The sequence below is a fragment of the Podarcis muralis genome, chromosome 8, assembly GCF_964188315.1.
Source record: "Podarcis muralis chromosome 8, rPodMur119.hap1.1, whole genome shotgun sequence".
NCBI classification, from domain to species: domain Eukaryota; kingdom Metazoa; phylum Chordata; class Lepidosauria; order Squamata; family Lacertidae; genus Podarcis; species Podarcis muralis.
This window is the reverse complement of record NC_135662.1, coordinates 35706232-35722761: the sequence shown is the minus strand read 5'-3', so window position 1 is coordinate 35722761 and position 16530 is coordinate 35706232. Positions and strand designations below refer to the sequence as shown.

At 43.2% G+C, this 16530-nt stretch overlaps 1 protein-coding gene across 1 annotated transcript; it reads right to left on the bottom strand.

Annotated features, from left to right (window-relative positions):
* Positions 1 to 822: 822 nt before the first annotated feature.
* Positions 823 to 15756, bottom strand: GGH (gamma-glutamyl hydrolase). The gene is made up of 9 exons (XM_028736855.2): positions 15389 to 15756; positions 12800 to 12914; positions 12271 to 12321; positions 10958 to 11042; positions 10344 to 10482; positions 6335 to 6441; positions 6022 to 6112; positions 5228 to 5365; positions 823 to 3960 (listed from the first exon to the last, which is right to left on the bottom strand). The coding sequence occupies exons 1-9, from the start codon at positions 15534 to 15536 to the stop codon at positions 3839 to 3841; spliced, it is 996 nt and encodes a 331-aa protein (XP_028592688.2). The 5' UTR covers positions 15537 to 15756; the 3' UTR covers positions 823 to 3838.
* Positions 15757 to 16530: the final 774 nt, after the last annotated feature.

Genomic DNA, 16530 nt, shown 5'->3' with positions numbered 1-16530 from the left:
CCCATTAGAAAATCCACACACACACACACACACACACACACACCGCAAAAAAAGCCTGGGTTGTGAGGAGGTGTGTGCATCAGCTTTGGATGAATATGGAACCAAAGGGTAGGGGCGCTTCCTTGGAGGTAGTCAGACCTCAGTCCAAGGAAAAGCACACATTTCCCAAAAGAGCCTAGAGCAGATACACACACAACTCTTCAAAGCCTTTCTCTCTATAGAAGTCTGCTGATGTCAAAGTGCTGTCTCTTCTGACTTCCATGGGGGGGGGGGGAATCTGCCCTTCCAAAAATGCCTGCTGGATAAGTTCACCCCTTGCCAACGAGTGTGTTTTCCCCAATACTTCTCAATGGAGAAGCTGCTTCTCCCCAGTTTTCAGGGATACCTTCTATATTCTGCCCCAAGGAACTTGATGGAGGCAGTGCTGTCTCCATTGACATACATGGGGAAAGAAAGCTAAAGTGAGACTCTGCCTCTGTCTTGAGTCAAAGCGGTCCTTGACTAAAGGGGACTCGCATGAAGCAACTTCCTGTCTGAAACAGTCAGACTCACAACCAGCCTCTACTCCACTCACCCATGTTATAGCTCTGGAAGCAGTGTAACGCCCCACTAATATAGTTAGAGGAACTGTTGCTACCCAAGAAAAGATACTCAAATATATATTTTTTAAGATAAGTAGCTCTCAGCGCAGTGATAAATGCCATTCTTGAAGGTTTGAGAGGAAGCTGGCAACCCCTGCCCTCCCCATCTTCCAACCCTTTCATAGTGAAAATTGTCTATATGGTAAAGATGCTTGACATGAATTACTACCAGCAAGCACTATTGAGTCTGTGGTATTTTCCTTTATTCAACAGCAGGAAGGGCTTGAAAAGCAAGTAAGAAGGGCACCTGCTTGGATTCAAGTGGATAGTTTAATCTCACTACAGTGGTACCTCGGGTTACATACGCTTCAGGTTACAGACTCCACTAACCCAGAAATAGTACCTTGGGTTAAGAACTTTGCTTTAGGATGAGAACAGAAATTGTGCTCCGGCAGCACGGCAGCAGCAGGAGGCCCCATTAGCTAAAGTGGTGTTTCAGGTTAAGAACAGTTTCAGGTTAAGTACGGACCTCCGGAACAAATTAAGTACTTAACCCAAGGTACCACTGTATTTAACAGGGTTTTAAAAAAAGACAAATATATCCACATTCATTTTTTATTATTTTACATTAGGTTCAATTTTGAGCCCAGCCTATGTGTATATTATCATTTAAACATTCTAAAGGCAAACATGTATAGGAAAAGCATGATAAAACATAATCAAAGAGAGAAATAAATAGTCCTATGACTGGTAGTCTCATCTGGAATTCACTTCTGGTTGAACATCCCAAAGCCCAAAGGATGTGCATATGTCTGCCACATTCAGTTACAGAGAAAGCTAAAAAATGTGCCTCATTAAAGCCCAGAGCTTTACCTTCACACAGGCTATGATGGGAAACACATGCTCTTGTGGCCATTTGGATCTAGTGCAGAGGTCCAATGATCTCCAAGAACAAAATGGCTTGCATCAGACTTTTCCACAAAATGGGGCTCAAGACGATGCAGGGAGCAGAAAGTCCATGCGCGTTTCAGGCAAGAATCCAGGCTTCCAAACTGGCAAATTGCTTCTGGTATATGAAAATCCTATCTCTGATATTACTGTTCAAAAAACTTCATCTTGGAATGTTTAATCACAATGCTTAATATACACATACAATTGAAATGTGCAAATTACAGCTAATAGCACCTAAGCTGCCATCCAAGCAAGAGACACCTGTCATTCAGTAAAATCTGCATGCATTCTATGTGAACAAACTCTTAGGCCTCAATGTGACACATCACCATCTTAGATGAGGTATTCCAAGTGTGACTTCAACACTGCAGGTTTTGCAACAAAAACAATGTTTGTAAATCTTATAGGGCAGGTGCTACCTTTTATCCCATCAAGTATTAATATAACTAATCCCATTGTATTAAAGGCTGTTCTCAGTTAGCTGAAAGTAAGCCTCAGTAGACATATGCAGGATTACATCAACTTAGGCAGTTTTACTTAGCACCAGTGCCTAGACTATGCAGAAGTGACATAGATCCCATCACATTCAGGTTGGAGAGGCAGCACAGGACCCAATTTGTAAGGAAGCAGTTGGGTAGAAGTGGCGCACAGAAGGGCAGGCACAATAATACCAACAAGGCCTGGCGTAAAGGGCCTCTACAGCAATGGTGAAGCTATGTCCCAGTGTGCAGAGGAATTGTGAGGTATTTTAAATTTAAACTTTTACTGGTGTTTAATCCCAGAGGAAGGGACGCGGGTGGCGCTGTGGGTAAAACCTCAGCGCCTAGGACTTGCCGATCGCATGGTCGGCGGTTCGAATCCCCGTGGCGGGGTGTGCTCCCGTCGTTCGGTCCCAGCGCCTGCCAACCAAGCAGTTTGAAAGCACCCCCGGGTGCAAGTAGATAAATAGGGACCGCTTACTAGCGGGAAGGTAAACAGTGTTTCCGTGTGCTGCGCTGGCTCGCCAGATGCAGCTTGTCACGCTAGCCACGTGACCCGGAAGTGTCTGCGGACAGCGCTGGCTCCCGGCCTCTAGAGTGAGATGTGCGCACAACCCTAGAGTCTGTCAAGACTGGCCCGTACGGGCAGGGGTAGTTTACCTTCAATCCCAGAAGATGGGGTTCTGGTTTCAATTTGCTCTGAATTGCTGCTGTATTTTTATTGTCCTGTAGTTTTTTTAATTGCTGTTTTAATATATTAAGTTGTTACTTTTCTGTCATACACTGGCTTGGAATGCTACATCAAAGGCTGTATAAAAATCCTTTAAATGAATGTGGCAGGGACCTGTTCAGTGGGAAGCCCAAGGCTCAAGTTCACTGAAGGAAGAGCAAGAAATAAAACATGTTTTTTTTTTAAAAAGATAACGTTTTTTCAGGGAACATTTAGATTGTTTCCTCAAGTAGACCTTAAGAAGGGAAACAGGAGAGTAGGAGGTATCTTGATCAGTGGCATGGGTGAGAGTGTCTGATCCAGACCTGGAAAAGCAGCATGATTTAAAGCACAAAGAGAAAGTAAAGGAAGAGAAAGAGAAAGCAAAGGAGATTAGTCTATGCTGAATTTGGGGAGCCGGGGGAAAAGGAAAGACAAACAGGAATGCTTTATGTACTTTCAAGGGGAATCATGGCCTTGTCATAAAGGTTGATTACCTGCACATGTTTATATCAAACCAGTAATAATACAGTTTAATATGAACAGAAATAGATTCTCTGATCATAATGAACATTCATTTGCTTCAAGTCACATGAAGACTGGCATCTTCAATATTTTCAAATAAATAAGGTTTTAAAATTCACACTGGTGCACAAAAAGAGGACTTAACATTTCTCTGTCATGTGGATTAAAAAGTGCTAGCAGTTACAATTCCAAGACCCGTCTGCAAACAAGCTTAGAGCATTTACCGCGCATCAATGCTGTACATAAGGTGAGGAAAAGCGTCTTGAGTTTCATGGTGTCTGAAAGGTAGGAGAGAGTCCTAATAAGTTTCACAAAACTTGTGTAAGGGTTGCAGCTGTTGTCCTCACACTGAATTACTAATTTGAGACACATGGACTTCAACAGGGTTTTCAAAGGGGTTCTTGTCGGCTGATTGTGCCACAGCAGAACAAAAAAAAGTGCAATTCAACAGAGAGGACTGGAAAAATTAGAAGGAGCTTGTAAGCAATCTTGTCATCTTGGCTCTTCATAATTCACTGTGTGTGTTTAATCCCGAAAGATGCCACAGCTACATCATTTCTAAGACCACCTCTCCCCTATTTCTGGCTGGAAATTTAATCAAAAAAATAAGCTTGATCAAAGGAGGAAAATGGCCCTGTGAAAACAGGGTTAAAATTATAGATCAGTGCATTGGTCTCCTCACTTTTGTTGGGAAAACGGTGGTTGCTCTTCCGGGCTGCAAAACATTGGAGAAATATGGATTACGTCTATGTTATCAATTGTGAAAGAACAAATTTTGTCAAATGCACTTTAGCAATCCTAGACTAAATGTAAGACTTGGGTCACACAGGGAATTAATGGTCTCCTCAGAGGCACTTGCGGGAAGTGCCAGCCACACACAGGGGTCCCTCTCTCTTAGAAGACAACAAAAAATCCCCCCCCCTACTTTTAAGCGCTAATTCTGCTACACAAATGCACACAGGATGTATGTTCTGCTGAAATCAACCTTAAGAAATTAGTCTAGAAATTAGTCCGGGTTTTCCCAGACATTTTTACCAATTTTCAGAAATTCCGCCCTGACATTCTTTTCAATGGACGAATCCTGGATATGTCCGGAAATCCTGGATCTATGGCAACCCTAAGCTAGTGTAGTCCTCTTGACACCAATGATATTGGGATGGAACAAGCAGTTTGAGTACTGCAGCTTCCAATAACCAGCCATCCAGAGCAATTCTTCCGTATTTATTAACTTGAATGGCCACTCTATAACTTATGTTCTGTGGGTAGCTCACAAAGTTTGAAGAGTAAAACATAATTGAAAACAATGAAAGCAGCAATTTTTTTGGTTCTTTTTCTGGCCTATATATAGTAAAACACAAATCGTAAAGACTAAGAGGCATTGTAAACACTCAAGTTGGATAAAAAGGCCTGGGTAATTAAAAGAAAGAGATGGTAAGGATGGCACCAAGCAAGCTTTTCTGGGGATGTTGTTCTAAAACCAGCATGTCAAGAGCAAGACAACCCTAGAAGATGCCTGCCTTACTTTACTACTAATCTCAAAAATTCTACAGTTCCTTTGACTAGGTCTCTCTGCTCAATTGTTAAGATCAAAACATTAAGGACTGCATTCAGTGAAGTTCTGTTGGTGCAAGGACACCCGTCTGTGCAACAGAACTTACCTGCTCACTCTCTCAACCCTCCCCACTCTGCCTAAGCTGATCTGGGGTTCCCCCGACCAGGTAGAGGGAAGAGAAAGTCCAGCGAGCAAGTGGAGAACAGGACTTCATGGGATACGACTCTAATATTGACCCCCGCATTGTGTGGATAAAAGCTGGCACTGTTTTGTCTAATTTTTCTTTAATCAGAATATGTGGTTGCACTGCCACTAACTATTCCAATTTATATTTTCACAGTTTAGCTATAAGAAAAAGCTGCTACTCAACATACAAGCATTTCTCCTTTCAGGTGAAATTTCACAACTGCCATCTAAAAACCTTTCATACCTTCACTGACTAAGAAGTCAGCAATGTAGTATGTGACTTTTACAGCTGCCTTGGAATGTGGAATGCCTGTTGAGTTCTTCCATTCATATGGGTTTTTTTCTGGATGCCACTGGACGCCGTACACAGGGTATCTGTGAGCTAGAAAATAACCAATTGGTTTCCATCAACTCGTGCACATAAGACAAGAAGTTTCTCTTAAAAGTTTGGATGCAGGATTTATAGTTCTAACCAAGACTATAAAGGAATTTCACACAAAATATTACCATTAACAACAAGCATTTAAATAGAGATTGGGTTGCGTCCAAAACACTTCATGGACATTATCCTTGCATGCTTCCCAAGACAGATGGATGCCGACCAACAACCTTACAAACTCCAAGGTAGGTCAGGGCTATTACCTCCATTTCGCAGGTGGGGGCACTGAGACAGAATGGCTAGCCACTCAGTGAGTTTGGTGTGGAAGAGGCAATATTCAGGCCCAGAGGGAGAGAAGTGGGTGGAAGGGTAGAACTGATGGAGCAATGAAAGGAGGAGGAGGAGGAGGAGGAGGAGGAGGAGGAGGAGGAGGAGGAGGAGGAGGAAAGTCCTCTGTAAGCCACCGGTTCAGATCTCTGGCAAGATTAACGTGTCACACACATAGACACACCCCAGCAACCCACTGGGCTAGGAGGGAGGAGAGGCATAGCCCCACTCACTACCAGCACCACCCCTGCCCACCATCATGCACCCCCCCCCCCGCCCCCAGGAATGCTGCCCTCAGCAGAAAAGGCTTCTGCACTTCTGATTTACATTACCTTCCATGGTAGATATGAAGTCCACGTTGTTATGAACATTAGTTGTTAAGATCTTATAGAAGTTGCGCAACTTCTCATTATTTGTAAAATTCTGTAAGAGAAAGGTTTTTTATTTATATTACAAAATATTCTTTTAGATGGGGCACTTTTATCCTTCTACTAATCCCTCTCCTATTAACAGGTGCGTCTGTCCTGCTGCTACTATTTACACCTTATCTCTCACACCTTAGCATGTTGCTTTGTGAGGTCATAGCTGTAGAAGGCAGTTTGGTACATTTTAAATTAATGTTTTACATGCAAACTTTAAAAGTACCTGCACAGAAAGGCTCCAGAAGTGGAAGTTTGATGTCAACGGTTCAGAAGCCATCTGTTGCAACAAATCAGCAGGAAAATCCTGGAATATTCCGCTGTTTTTGGCATCTTATACCAAAAATTAAAAAAAGGCAAGAAGAGTTAACATTACTACCTGCAGTGTGCCCACTTGTTTAAAGCATGCCTGATCTGCAAGCGCTCAGGTAGCGCTTAGAAAAACTGAACTGATGTCAAATGACACACACACAGATACACACAACAGTCAACAGCAGGTACCACATTGGTATCCTTTGGGGGTACCTTCCAACTCTACAATTCTATGGTTCTATGATAGTGGTGTTTATTTTGTCAGTCTGCATTTCTTAGTGCAGAAAGTATTGATGTGATTTGTAGATATCTTTCCTATTCTACTTAATTCAAGAGGGTTCTGGAAGCTTCTGTGTGAAAGAAACAAGCAGAAGGTTCTCGATGATCCTTCAGAGACGCTGAGTACAGCTGGCTTAAAATGGTTCTGTTATCTCTTCCGTCAAGGTCATGCTGACTATAAAAATAGGCCAGAGGGAAGCGTGGGTTTTGCTTTTCTCTTTCTTTCTCTTTTCCTGGTGTGGTGTTCTGTATAGAGTTATTGTAAGTTTAAGTTAAGTCTGCTGCATCTGGATTTCTTTTGGACAGTGCCAATCCTGAATGTATTGGATTTGTGACCATTATGCTCATTTGTCTTCAGTAGCAGTAAAGCTCTGTTGGATGAAATATTAATTTCCTCTGTTCTATTTTTTAGGAATCCTGCAACATGTTTAAGTTTTCACTCTGCCAACTATAAATTGGAATCTACTCTGGATCAATACTGAGAAAAATTTCCACGACATATTTTGCTCTAGGAGGCTTAGTTTGGTCAGTATCAAGTAAACGTCCAGAGTTAATGCAAAATTATATTGCTTTTGTTAAATGAGCCACCATAGCTGCTAGCTAGAGGGCCATGACAATTTGTGTCCTGGGCTTTTTATACTTGTCTACCCATCTACTGTCTGGAACCAAAATGGTACATTGGTTGCCAGATGTGAAATATTTCGACATTATTTTCAACTCTCCCTCCCCACTACATAGAACCCTTTATCAAAGTGTAAATCATAAAACAAACTTCATTAAAAAAAACTCTTTAAACATTGTGTTGAACCAAAGGTGAATTGTTCCAGAAATTTTGCTAACTCCATCTTGGTAGTCAAGATAACACCACAATTAATTGGCTGTTGTTGCGGCAACAAGCTCATACAGTCAAACCTCAGATCCCGAATGCCTCTGTTTTGGAATGTTACAGCTCCTGCACGCCGAAAACCCGGAAGTAAATGCTCCGGTTTTCGAACAATTTCGGAAGCCAAATGTCTGACGCAGCTTCTGCTTGAGTTCAGGAAGCTCCTGCAACCAAATGGAAGCCGTGCCTTGGTTGTCAAACATTTCGGAAGCTGAACGTGCTTCCGGAATGGATAACATTCGACAACGGAGGTTTGACTGTATATGTTTACATTCACTTGCTTTGATATAAAGCTAGATGTTATCCTCATCTGTAGGCCTGGGATGCTGGGCTCTGAGCCCTGAATGGGGAGCTGTCTGTAAGGTTTGGGCATTTGCCACCTTTGCCCTCACCTGGGCAGGTGAAGCAGTGGAAGTCGTAGGAAAAGGGACGTAAGCTGCTTTGTTTATAAATTATGAATGTTTGCTTGGGCACAGACAAGTCATCTCCTTGCTGCAGAGTCCGTCCTGCATCTGCAAAGGCTAGGAGAACTGGCAGGCTGATTTGCTGTAAGCCTACACCTTCTCTAATAAAGCACTAGAACTGATCAAGCCAGCATTTTTGGCATCGTCCTTTGGTACACCTGCACCCAACCACTCCCATGAGCCCTCCTTTGTGCCAGTGGTTCAGGGCAAGCATCCCTTGTTGTTTGTTTAATACAAAGCAAATGCTACCCAATCTGCTAAATACTGTATTCAGAGTCATATTCTGGGTCATATTCACTTTAGTGGAATGCATTATGACGCATAGATTCAGGATTAACTCAACAAGATGACAAGCCACCTATTAATTGCTGGAAGAAGAGCCACACCAGGATTTGGCTTAGGACCTTTCAATGACACAGACTCTTATCTAAGAACATCAGCCCAGCTTGTTTTCCTGCATTGGCCAATCAGATGCCTCTGGGAATCCCACAAGCAGGGCATTGAGGGCAACAGCTATTGTTCCCCAGGAACAGGAATTCAGAGGCACGCTTGCTCCAAACCTGGAGGTGGCACAGCATATAGTCATCAGGGCCAGCAGCCATTTCCTTATTAACACAGTGCAATCCAGCATCAGCCATACTGTATCCCATTTGCAGTTAATGGAGGTGGGTTAACCATGCTGCACTGCTGCAAGGAAAGAGCTGTGTTTATTTTAGTAGCAGGGGCAGGAAGGGGTATCCTACTGGGCTCCAGGACAGAGGAGAACCACCACTCAGGCTTCAAATAAACACAGGCTGAAAAATGGTGGGGAATGCTCAGCATCTAAATGTAGTTGTTTAAGGCAATTAAAAACAGTAAGGCTTTTCAGAAATCCATAATCATTCCTCTAACCACTGACAGCATTACAGGCACTGTCCACAACACTTGCGCCCTCATGTTCCCCTTGCGCTTTGCAATGCTCAGAACTGTAATAGAAGCACCACTTTTCAGTGGGGGGAGGGGGAGGAGTTGCAATGTGAAGGTTAGAAAAAAAGCAATATTCCTAACTTAAAATGCAAGAGCTTAAGGGCGTTTGTGGTCAACATGTAGGAACCATGGGTTTAACCATACCAAAAATGTTCTGGAAAAACCCTCACTGACTGCTAATTTCCTGCTTTGCACAATGATTGCTGACTTCCTGCTTTGAAGAAATACGATCCACCCACTATGTAACATCATAGGTCAGTGCTAACAAAAGTGGTGCTGCCATGTGAAAATTAAATATTTGGACATTTTGCTTATAACCAGATACAGGTCTGATCTGTAGCATTCCAGATAAAGAGTCCCCCCCCCTCCCAGTTCACTGTAATTTTCAAACAGAGGCTCAAGAAGTAACAGCATCCCACACATTATGAAACTCTTAATTTCCACTGCTGCTCTAAACAGCTAGCAAGTGTCATCATTAGCTCTAAGGAGACAGAGCCATTACAATGGTACCTCGCAAGACGAATGCCTCGCAAGACAAAAAACTCGCAAGATGAAAGGCTTTTTGGTTTTTTGAGTTGCTTCGCAAGACGATTTTCCCTATGGGCTTGCAAGTTTGTTTCCTTTTTCTTAACACCGTTAATACGGTTGCGACTTGACTTCGAGGAGCAACTCATAGCACGCGGTGTGGTAGCCTTTTTTGAGGTTTTTGAAGACACTGGTGATTTTTGAAGCTTTTCCAAAACTTTCCCGAAACCGTGCTTCGCAAGACGAAAAAAATCGCAAGACGAAAAAACTCGCGGAACGAATTAATTTCGTCTTGCGAGGCACCACTGTACTCTGGCGTTGGGGCCATCAGTGGCTCCATCCCAGCAGTGGAGAACTTGTGGCCTTTCAAGTGTTGTCAAACTCCCACCAGCCCCAGACACCATGTCTAACCGCCAAATATTATGGGAGCTGTAGTTCAGCAACATCCAGAAGGCCACAAGTTCTCGACCCTTTTCCTTTCCTTTCCTTACAGTCCCCTAAAACTCATTATACAGCACAACTGAACCAACAGCAACAGTCTGTTCCAGCAGAGTTCATGGAGCCAGACTACAATACCAAAGGAGGGACTCTTTCACCAGACCCTGTATTCTACTATTGATCTCCAGCGCAGCACAGTATCAGGCCTCTCAAACTTATGAGATGGAAGACTAAACATCTCCAGGACCTCAGAGCTCAATGCATTCTCAAAGTCATTATTTCACTTTGACTCGCAGAATTTATTATCACCGATCCTCTCCCCCCACCCCCCAAGTCATAAGTCTTCTGTGAAACTCTTGAGTTTTTACCTGGAGTAAAGTTCAGCGGCAATGCAAAGCCATCCGTATTAGTCCAGGTGAGCAGGTCTTCCCCGCAAGTGAGGACGCTAAGCAGCTGGTGTCCCAGGCATGTCCCCCACACAGGAAAATAGTCCCCTCTATCATTAGCCTGGAAACAACAATAAGGGGAAGAAATCAATAGCTACAGATCCTAGACATTTATATTCCCCATTATTTAACTACCTAGGAAGATAGCAGGATAGTTCCTTAGATTTCCTAATGTGCCCCCAGGTCTCAAAGAGGTTGGGGACTCCCCATACATCACCAGGATAGAAACTGGGGCAGCTCAGTTGGTAGAGCATGAGGCTCTTAATCTCAAGGTTGTGGGTTCAAGCCCACGTTGTGCAAAAGATTCCTGCATTGCAGGGGGTTGGACTAGATGACCCTTGAGGTCCCTTCTAACTTTATGATTCATTTACGTCTTACAGCCTAGTCCCAAAATCATGTACATAAATATAAGGCAGAGTTGTATGACTGCCCACATGCCAGCTAGAAAGGTGTGAAAATAAGAGGCACCAACAACTGTCATTCCTCAACATTGCCAACGCCCCAGTGCAGAAATATTGGCATGCTCCAATATTTACCTCTAGTGCTTTATTGTAGAATATCTTTGCAACTCTGGCAAATTCAGAAGTCTCAAGGCTAACACCACCTCCGGGATAGAGAATCCTAAGCAAACAAAATGACAACACTTTCGTCAGCAGCAATGAACTGCCGATTGGTCACACAAAGGTAACATGGATAAACCTGGATTGGAATCACGGAAGGATCTGCAATACAATCTTTAAAGAAAAAGTGGCATACTCAAGTACTATAAGGAAGGGTTGTTCAGACAGACATCGTGGAACACGGTGGGAGGAGCAGGAAGATAGTAGTTGGAAATAAAAACCTCAATTTCCATGTGGTAAAGGTAAAGGACCCCTGACGGTTAAGTCCAGTCGCGAACGACTCTGGGGTTGCGGCGCTCATTTTGCTTTACTGGCAGAGGGAGTCAACGTTTGTCCACAGATAGTTTTTCCTGGCCAAGTGGCCAGCATGACTAAGCTGCTTCTGGCGAAACCAGAGCAGCACACGGAAACACCGTTTACCTTTCTGCCAGAGCGGTACCTATTTATCTACTTGCACTTTGATGTGCTTTTGAACTGCTAGGTTGGCAGGAGCTGGGACCGAGCAAGGGGAGCTCACCCCATTGTGGGGATTTGAACTGCCAACCTTCTGACCGGCAAACCCTAGGCTCAGTGGTTTACACCACAGTGATGCGAACTCCATTACTGCATAAGCATTTTTCCATAACCACATTTGTTTTTCAAATGGTTGTTACCTGTCATGAGATCACTGATGATGAAAGGTTGTTGGAAATTGTGTAAATAAAAAATAAAAATCAAGTGGCTAGCCGCTGTGAAAGCCAAATCAGCTCAAATAAATTTGTGTGGAATATGTAGGCAAATGTATATGCTGTGCCTGCCACAATAAAGATTTGTTCTGTTTGTTTTCATTTCAGCTGGTCTCTTATTCTGGTACTGACAGCCCCACATTTCTGCTAGGAAATGCTAGGAACTGCACACTCAGGTTATAGAATACACAGAATTATCACCAAGCAGAGCACAAAAAAGCCACCATTACAGACACTATTATCAGTACACTATTATTGTGACATCTTTTTCATTATCTATTAACTTCTGTAACACTTTGCATATGGCAATGTACTTTACAAACCTTATCTTCCCAACCGCCTTTCAAGGTAAACTGCTGAGCAACAGACACCCAATGAGATTCAAGGCCAGATAGAAATTGGAACCTGAGTCTCTGATATTGTCTCAGTTGCCTTCCTTCCACTTCACTGCTCTTCACTTTTACTACCAGTAACAACAAAACAGATGTTCCTTAGGACGCTTACCCATTGATAGAATTGAAAATCTTAACATATTCTTCATCTGAACGATTCAGTCTGGAGGAATTAAAATGAAATGAAAAGTTGCATTAGAAATGTATAGCTTCCCTGCATCAGCTTAGAATAGTTTTTAGTACAGTAACTAAAAGGTTAACGCCAATTTCCTGTGCTACAATTTAAATTCATGTTAAGTCAGTCTTCCTGGAAAGTGTCGTTAATGAGTCACATCTATGTCCTCTAAGCACCTCAAGACAGCTTACACATTTCCCCTAATCTTCACAACAACTTTGCAAAGTAGGTTAAGGTGACAGGTTGTGACTGGTCACCAGGTGAACTTCATGGCTAAGTATAATTTTGAACCTGGATCTTTCCAGTCCTAGTCTAACTCTTGAACCGCTACAATGCAATTGCTTCACAAATACACCCATACTGAAGAGTGCTAATCTGCTTCTACCCTAAAGACTGTCAAATATCGTCCTGAGAAAAATTCTACTTTGCACTGCAGCATGTGAGCACATTATTCACACAAGCTTACCTGATTGGTACTACCCGGGCTCCAGCAGATTCAATAAACTTCACATATGAAGCCCCAATGTAAGAACTTCCATATTTTTGGAAGCTTTTAAAGTCAGTTTCCTGTGCTAATATTCCTAGAAAGATCCAGAGGAAAAAAGTTAGGCATCAGCGAGGTCACAGGAAAAACTGAGATGCCACTGATAAACTAGCAGTAGGTGGGGTATGATGATTAATTTAATATTATCTATATTTGAATGCAAGAAAGAACATGGTGTCCAATATAACATCACAATGACAATCCAGCAGCAGCAGCAGCAGCAGCAGCAGCGGGGCAATCACTTGTTCAGATGGTGTTAAACACAACTATATTTAAGATTGGTTTGCATGTTACTCATTTTATACTCAGAAAGCATTTATGTGAAAGCAAAGTGAAAGCAGGAGTAGATTCCTTTTGTAAACTCCTTTGGGGGGGTTGTTTTTGTTTTTTACAAGCAAACAGTGTAGAAATGATATGATATAAATAAATTACATACATGAAAACTACGTGTTTGAGGAAGTACACCCTGAAAATCTGTGATAATCAGACATGACTGTCTACAAATGGATTTCATGCTACGCTTAAATACTTTCTATATGAAATATGGAATAGCCTGTAAGTCAAAGGTCTGCTATATTATCATGAAAGCAAATTTTTCACACCATATTTTAAAGTACCTGCATTATCCTTTTTAAACTGACTTTTTGAAATACAATACACTTTTGACCCCTTGAGTGCTTCACAATTTGACGCACACAGCTGAATGCTTAGATCCAGACAACAGACTAGTTCCAGCAAGCACCCTATCACACTCTCTATATCAGAAATATGTTGTTGTTTTTAACGAATTTAGAACCAGCTTTCTGAAAGTTCACAACCCAGGCACAGCAGAACATGATACAAGTAAGTTATGCAATACTGTCACAAGACCCATTGCACCGCAATTGGGGGGGGGGGGGGAGGTTGAGGCATTCCAGGTTGCCAGCTCATCAACTTGGTGTTGAACAAGCACTTCTTCCTTCTGGAATCGAACAACAAAATGAGGAGGAGGAGGAGGAGGAGGTGGTGGTGGTGTGTGTGTGTTTAACAGAAACCTTAGAACGAGGAACTTTATAAATTTATGGGTAGTCACACTCTCTCCAAAAATCACTGTTACTGACATAGTTTCCATCAGGGAGTATAGAACAGGGATGGGCAGGCTTAAAGTTTGTTAGATCTACTTTGCTTTTTGCTAGAATCCCTATATATACCACAGAGAAGATCTGCCCCTAAAGTCAGGCACAGAAGACTCTGAATGAGTGTTCAGGGTGCCTCCAGTAACATTTTAAGCCCAGGAATTTGTTCTAAGTACCAGAACTGAACTGAGTTCACAGTCCTTTTGCACAGTCCTTTTACACCCGATTAGCTTCCTACTTTTCAGCAAAAGTCAATCTGTTGCTCTTGTAAAACAACTGAGGAGTCAGAATCCTTACCAATCTACTTACTGCAAATCTTCTGGATATCTGCTACATACCCTCTGCCAACAATCCATCACAAATCAAAATAAATAAAAGTCACTAAAAGGTGGATTTTCAACACACAGACTTTGCTTAGTCCAAAACATCTGGAGGACAGCCAATTGATAAAGGTCTCATTAAAGATAGTGAGCCTCTTTCATAAATGGCATTCTTAGTGTTGTTTCAAGATTTCTACAGAGGTACATTTCCCCCAGTAACAGGTGATGTCTGGGTGAATGTATTGTCTTTCGCTACTTGCACAGATAGGCTAAAATCATTATTACATCAATCCAAATATTTTGAAGACTAGGATCATAACCCTGTGCAATTTCTCTAGCAGCTGCTGCTAATGAATTCACTGGGGTGGCTTACTTCCAAGTAAACATACCTATAGGAACAGGCTGTCAACCACGGGTACACATGAATTCTTGTACCCCTTGAAATGAAGATGCTGGAAATGGCAAGAAAAATCAAAAAAGTATTCTAGAAGCTACAGTTGCCCCAGACACCTGGAAGATGCCATGTTTGCTTGCTTGTTTTAATCTACCAGCAGCACCGTCTCGCCAGTGACAGGTGAATACTGATTGATCTCGAACCAACTGCGACAAGACGGCACCTTGCGGATCTTCCTACTCAAGCCTAGGTCATTTGCTTGGAAAGTAGCACTGCATTTAAGAGCCGGGATTCGTGGAAGACTTCATCCGAAACAACTGGGGTGATAAGAATCAAGTGCGAAAGAGACACCTGGTCTCAAAAATAATCCCCTTGGGTGATCCCAGTGCAGGCATAACATTGTTATTTTTTAAAAGCAGAAGTTGGATGCTCATCTGTCATTCATACTTTAGTTGGTCCCTTCCAACTCTACAATTCTATGATTTAAAGGTGCCCGACCCACCGAGCTAAAGGAGGGAGGGGAGACTTTTTGCATTTCTTTTATTTCTCTCTCTCTCTCTCTCTCTCTCTCTCTCTCTCTCCTCTTGCCCTCGTCCACGTTCCCTGGCAACAGGACTCTTTCTCTGGCTCTTTGGAGAATCCCGGGGATCCCCCCTTACAAGCGCAGAGCGCGGCGACTCACCGATGATGGGTCTCTCGTTGATGATGGCTTTCTTGTTCGCGCCCTGCAGCGAGAAGGGCAGCGCGGCGCTGCAGAAGAGGCCCAGGAGGCAGCAGGCGCTCAGCGCGCGCCCGAGTCCCGCCCAGCTCGCCATGTCCGCCCGCAGCATTCGGCGACCTAAGCCAGGCTCCGCGCGCGACGCTCTTCTTATGGCGCGCGCCTCTGCCGAACGCTCACCCCCGGCGCCGAGCGGCTTTGCAACGCCGTCCAATCAGGGCGCATCTCGGCTGGGCGGCCGCGGCATTCTGGGAAATGTAGTCCTCGGGCAGCCGCGGCATTCTGAGAAGGCGCGCTTCTTCGCCGCTGCGCCTTTTCTTCCTCGTTCCTTCTTTGCCGGCAACGCAAAAAGAGGCGGAGGAGGAAGAGCTGCTGGAAATGCCTGCGTGAGCATCGGCGCGCGCGGGAAATTTAGGCCGGGTGGGGTTGTTGGAGTAAATATGTAAATGTTGCCATGTCGTAAGCCGCCTCGAGCATGGTTTTTAACTAATGAAAGGCAGCATGCAAATAACGATGATAGCAAGGGAGGTTTCTAGGCAGCCAGTAAGAAAATCACGTAGGAATAAAGGGCAGTTCTGCCCAACAAACTTCCATGACATTTATTTGGCTTAGTACGACAGCCTAGCAAACTGTCCATTGTATCATAAATGGTGCAGCACACCTATAACGAATGATGAATTTTAATAATCACCATTTGGGTGTGTCGATGTTTATTCATATTTAGAAATAGTTCCTTGAGGACATAGTAGCGCTGCTGTTTTCGGTGGAAGCAGTGTGTTCGATTTGTGTTTGTACTGTATAATGTACAGGGAGAATCAATAAATGGACTGTTCCTCCAATAGAAGGACATAAGATGTAATATCCACCTAGACCTGTATTGGAGCTGATGCTTCTTCACTTGTTCATAAATGATATGGGATCAAGGGAAGCGGCGTGGGAACCAAGTTTGCTTAACTCAGCACTGTAAAAAATGGGGATTGTAAAGAGCTCCAAAAGGGTAACTCCAAACTGAGTGAATGAGCAATAAAATGCCAAGTGAAGCTCAGTGTAAGTGTAAAATGACACAATGGGGCAAAAAAATCACATGTATGCTTATGGGGTCTGAG

What these genes read in the sequence shown, in the direction of transcription:
- GGH (XM_028736855.2), bottom strand. Translation starts at nt 15,536, where the DNA reads ATGCTGCGGGCGGACATGGCGAGCTGGGCGGGACTCGGGCGCGCGCTG. An exon ending in CAACGAGAGACCCATCATCG is followed by an intron (nt 12,915 to 15,388) that starts GTGAGTCGCCGC and finishes GGATCTTTCTAG; the next exon opens with GAATATTAGCACAGGAAACT. An exon ending in ATTTTCAATTCTATCAATGG is followed by an intron (nt 11,043 to 12,270) that starts GTAAGCGTCCTA and finishes TTGTTTGCTTAG; the next exon opens with GATTCTCTATCCCGGAGGTG.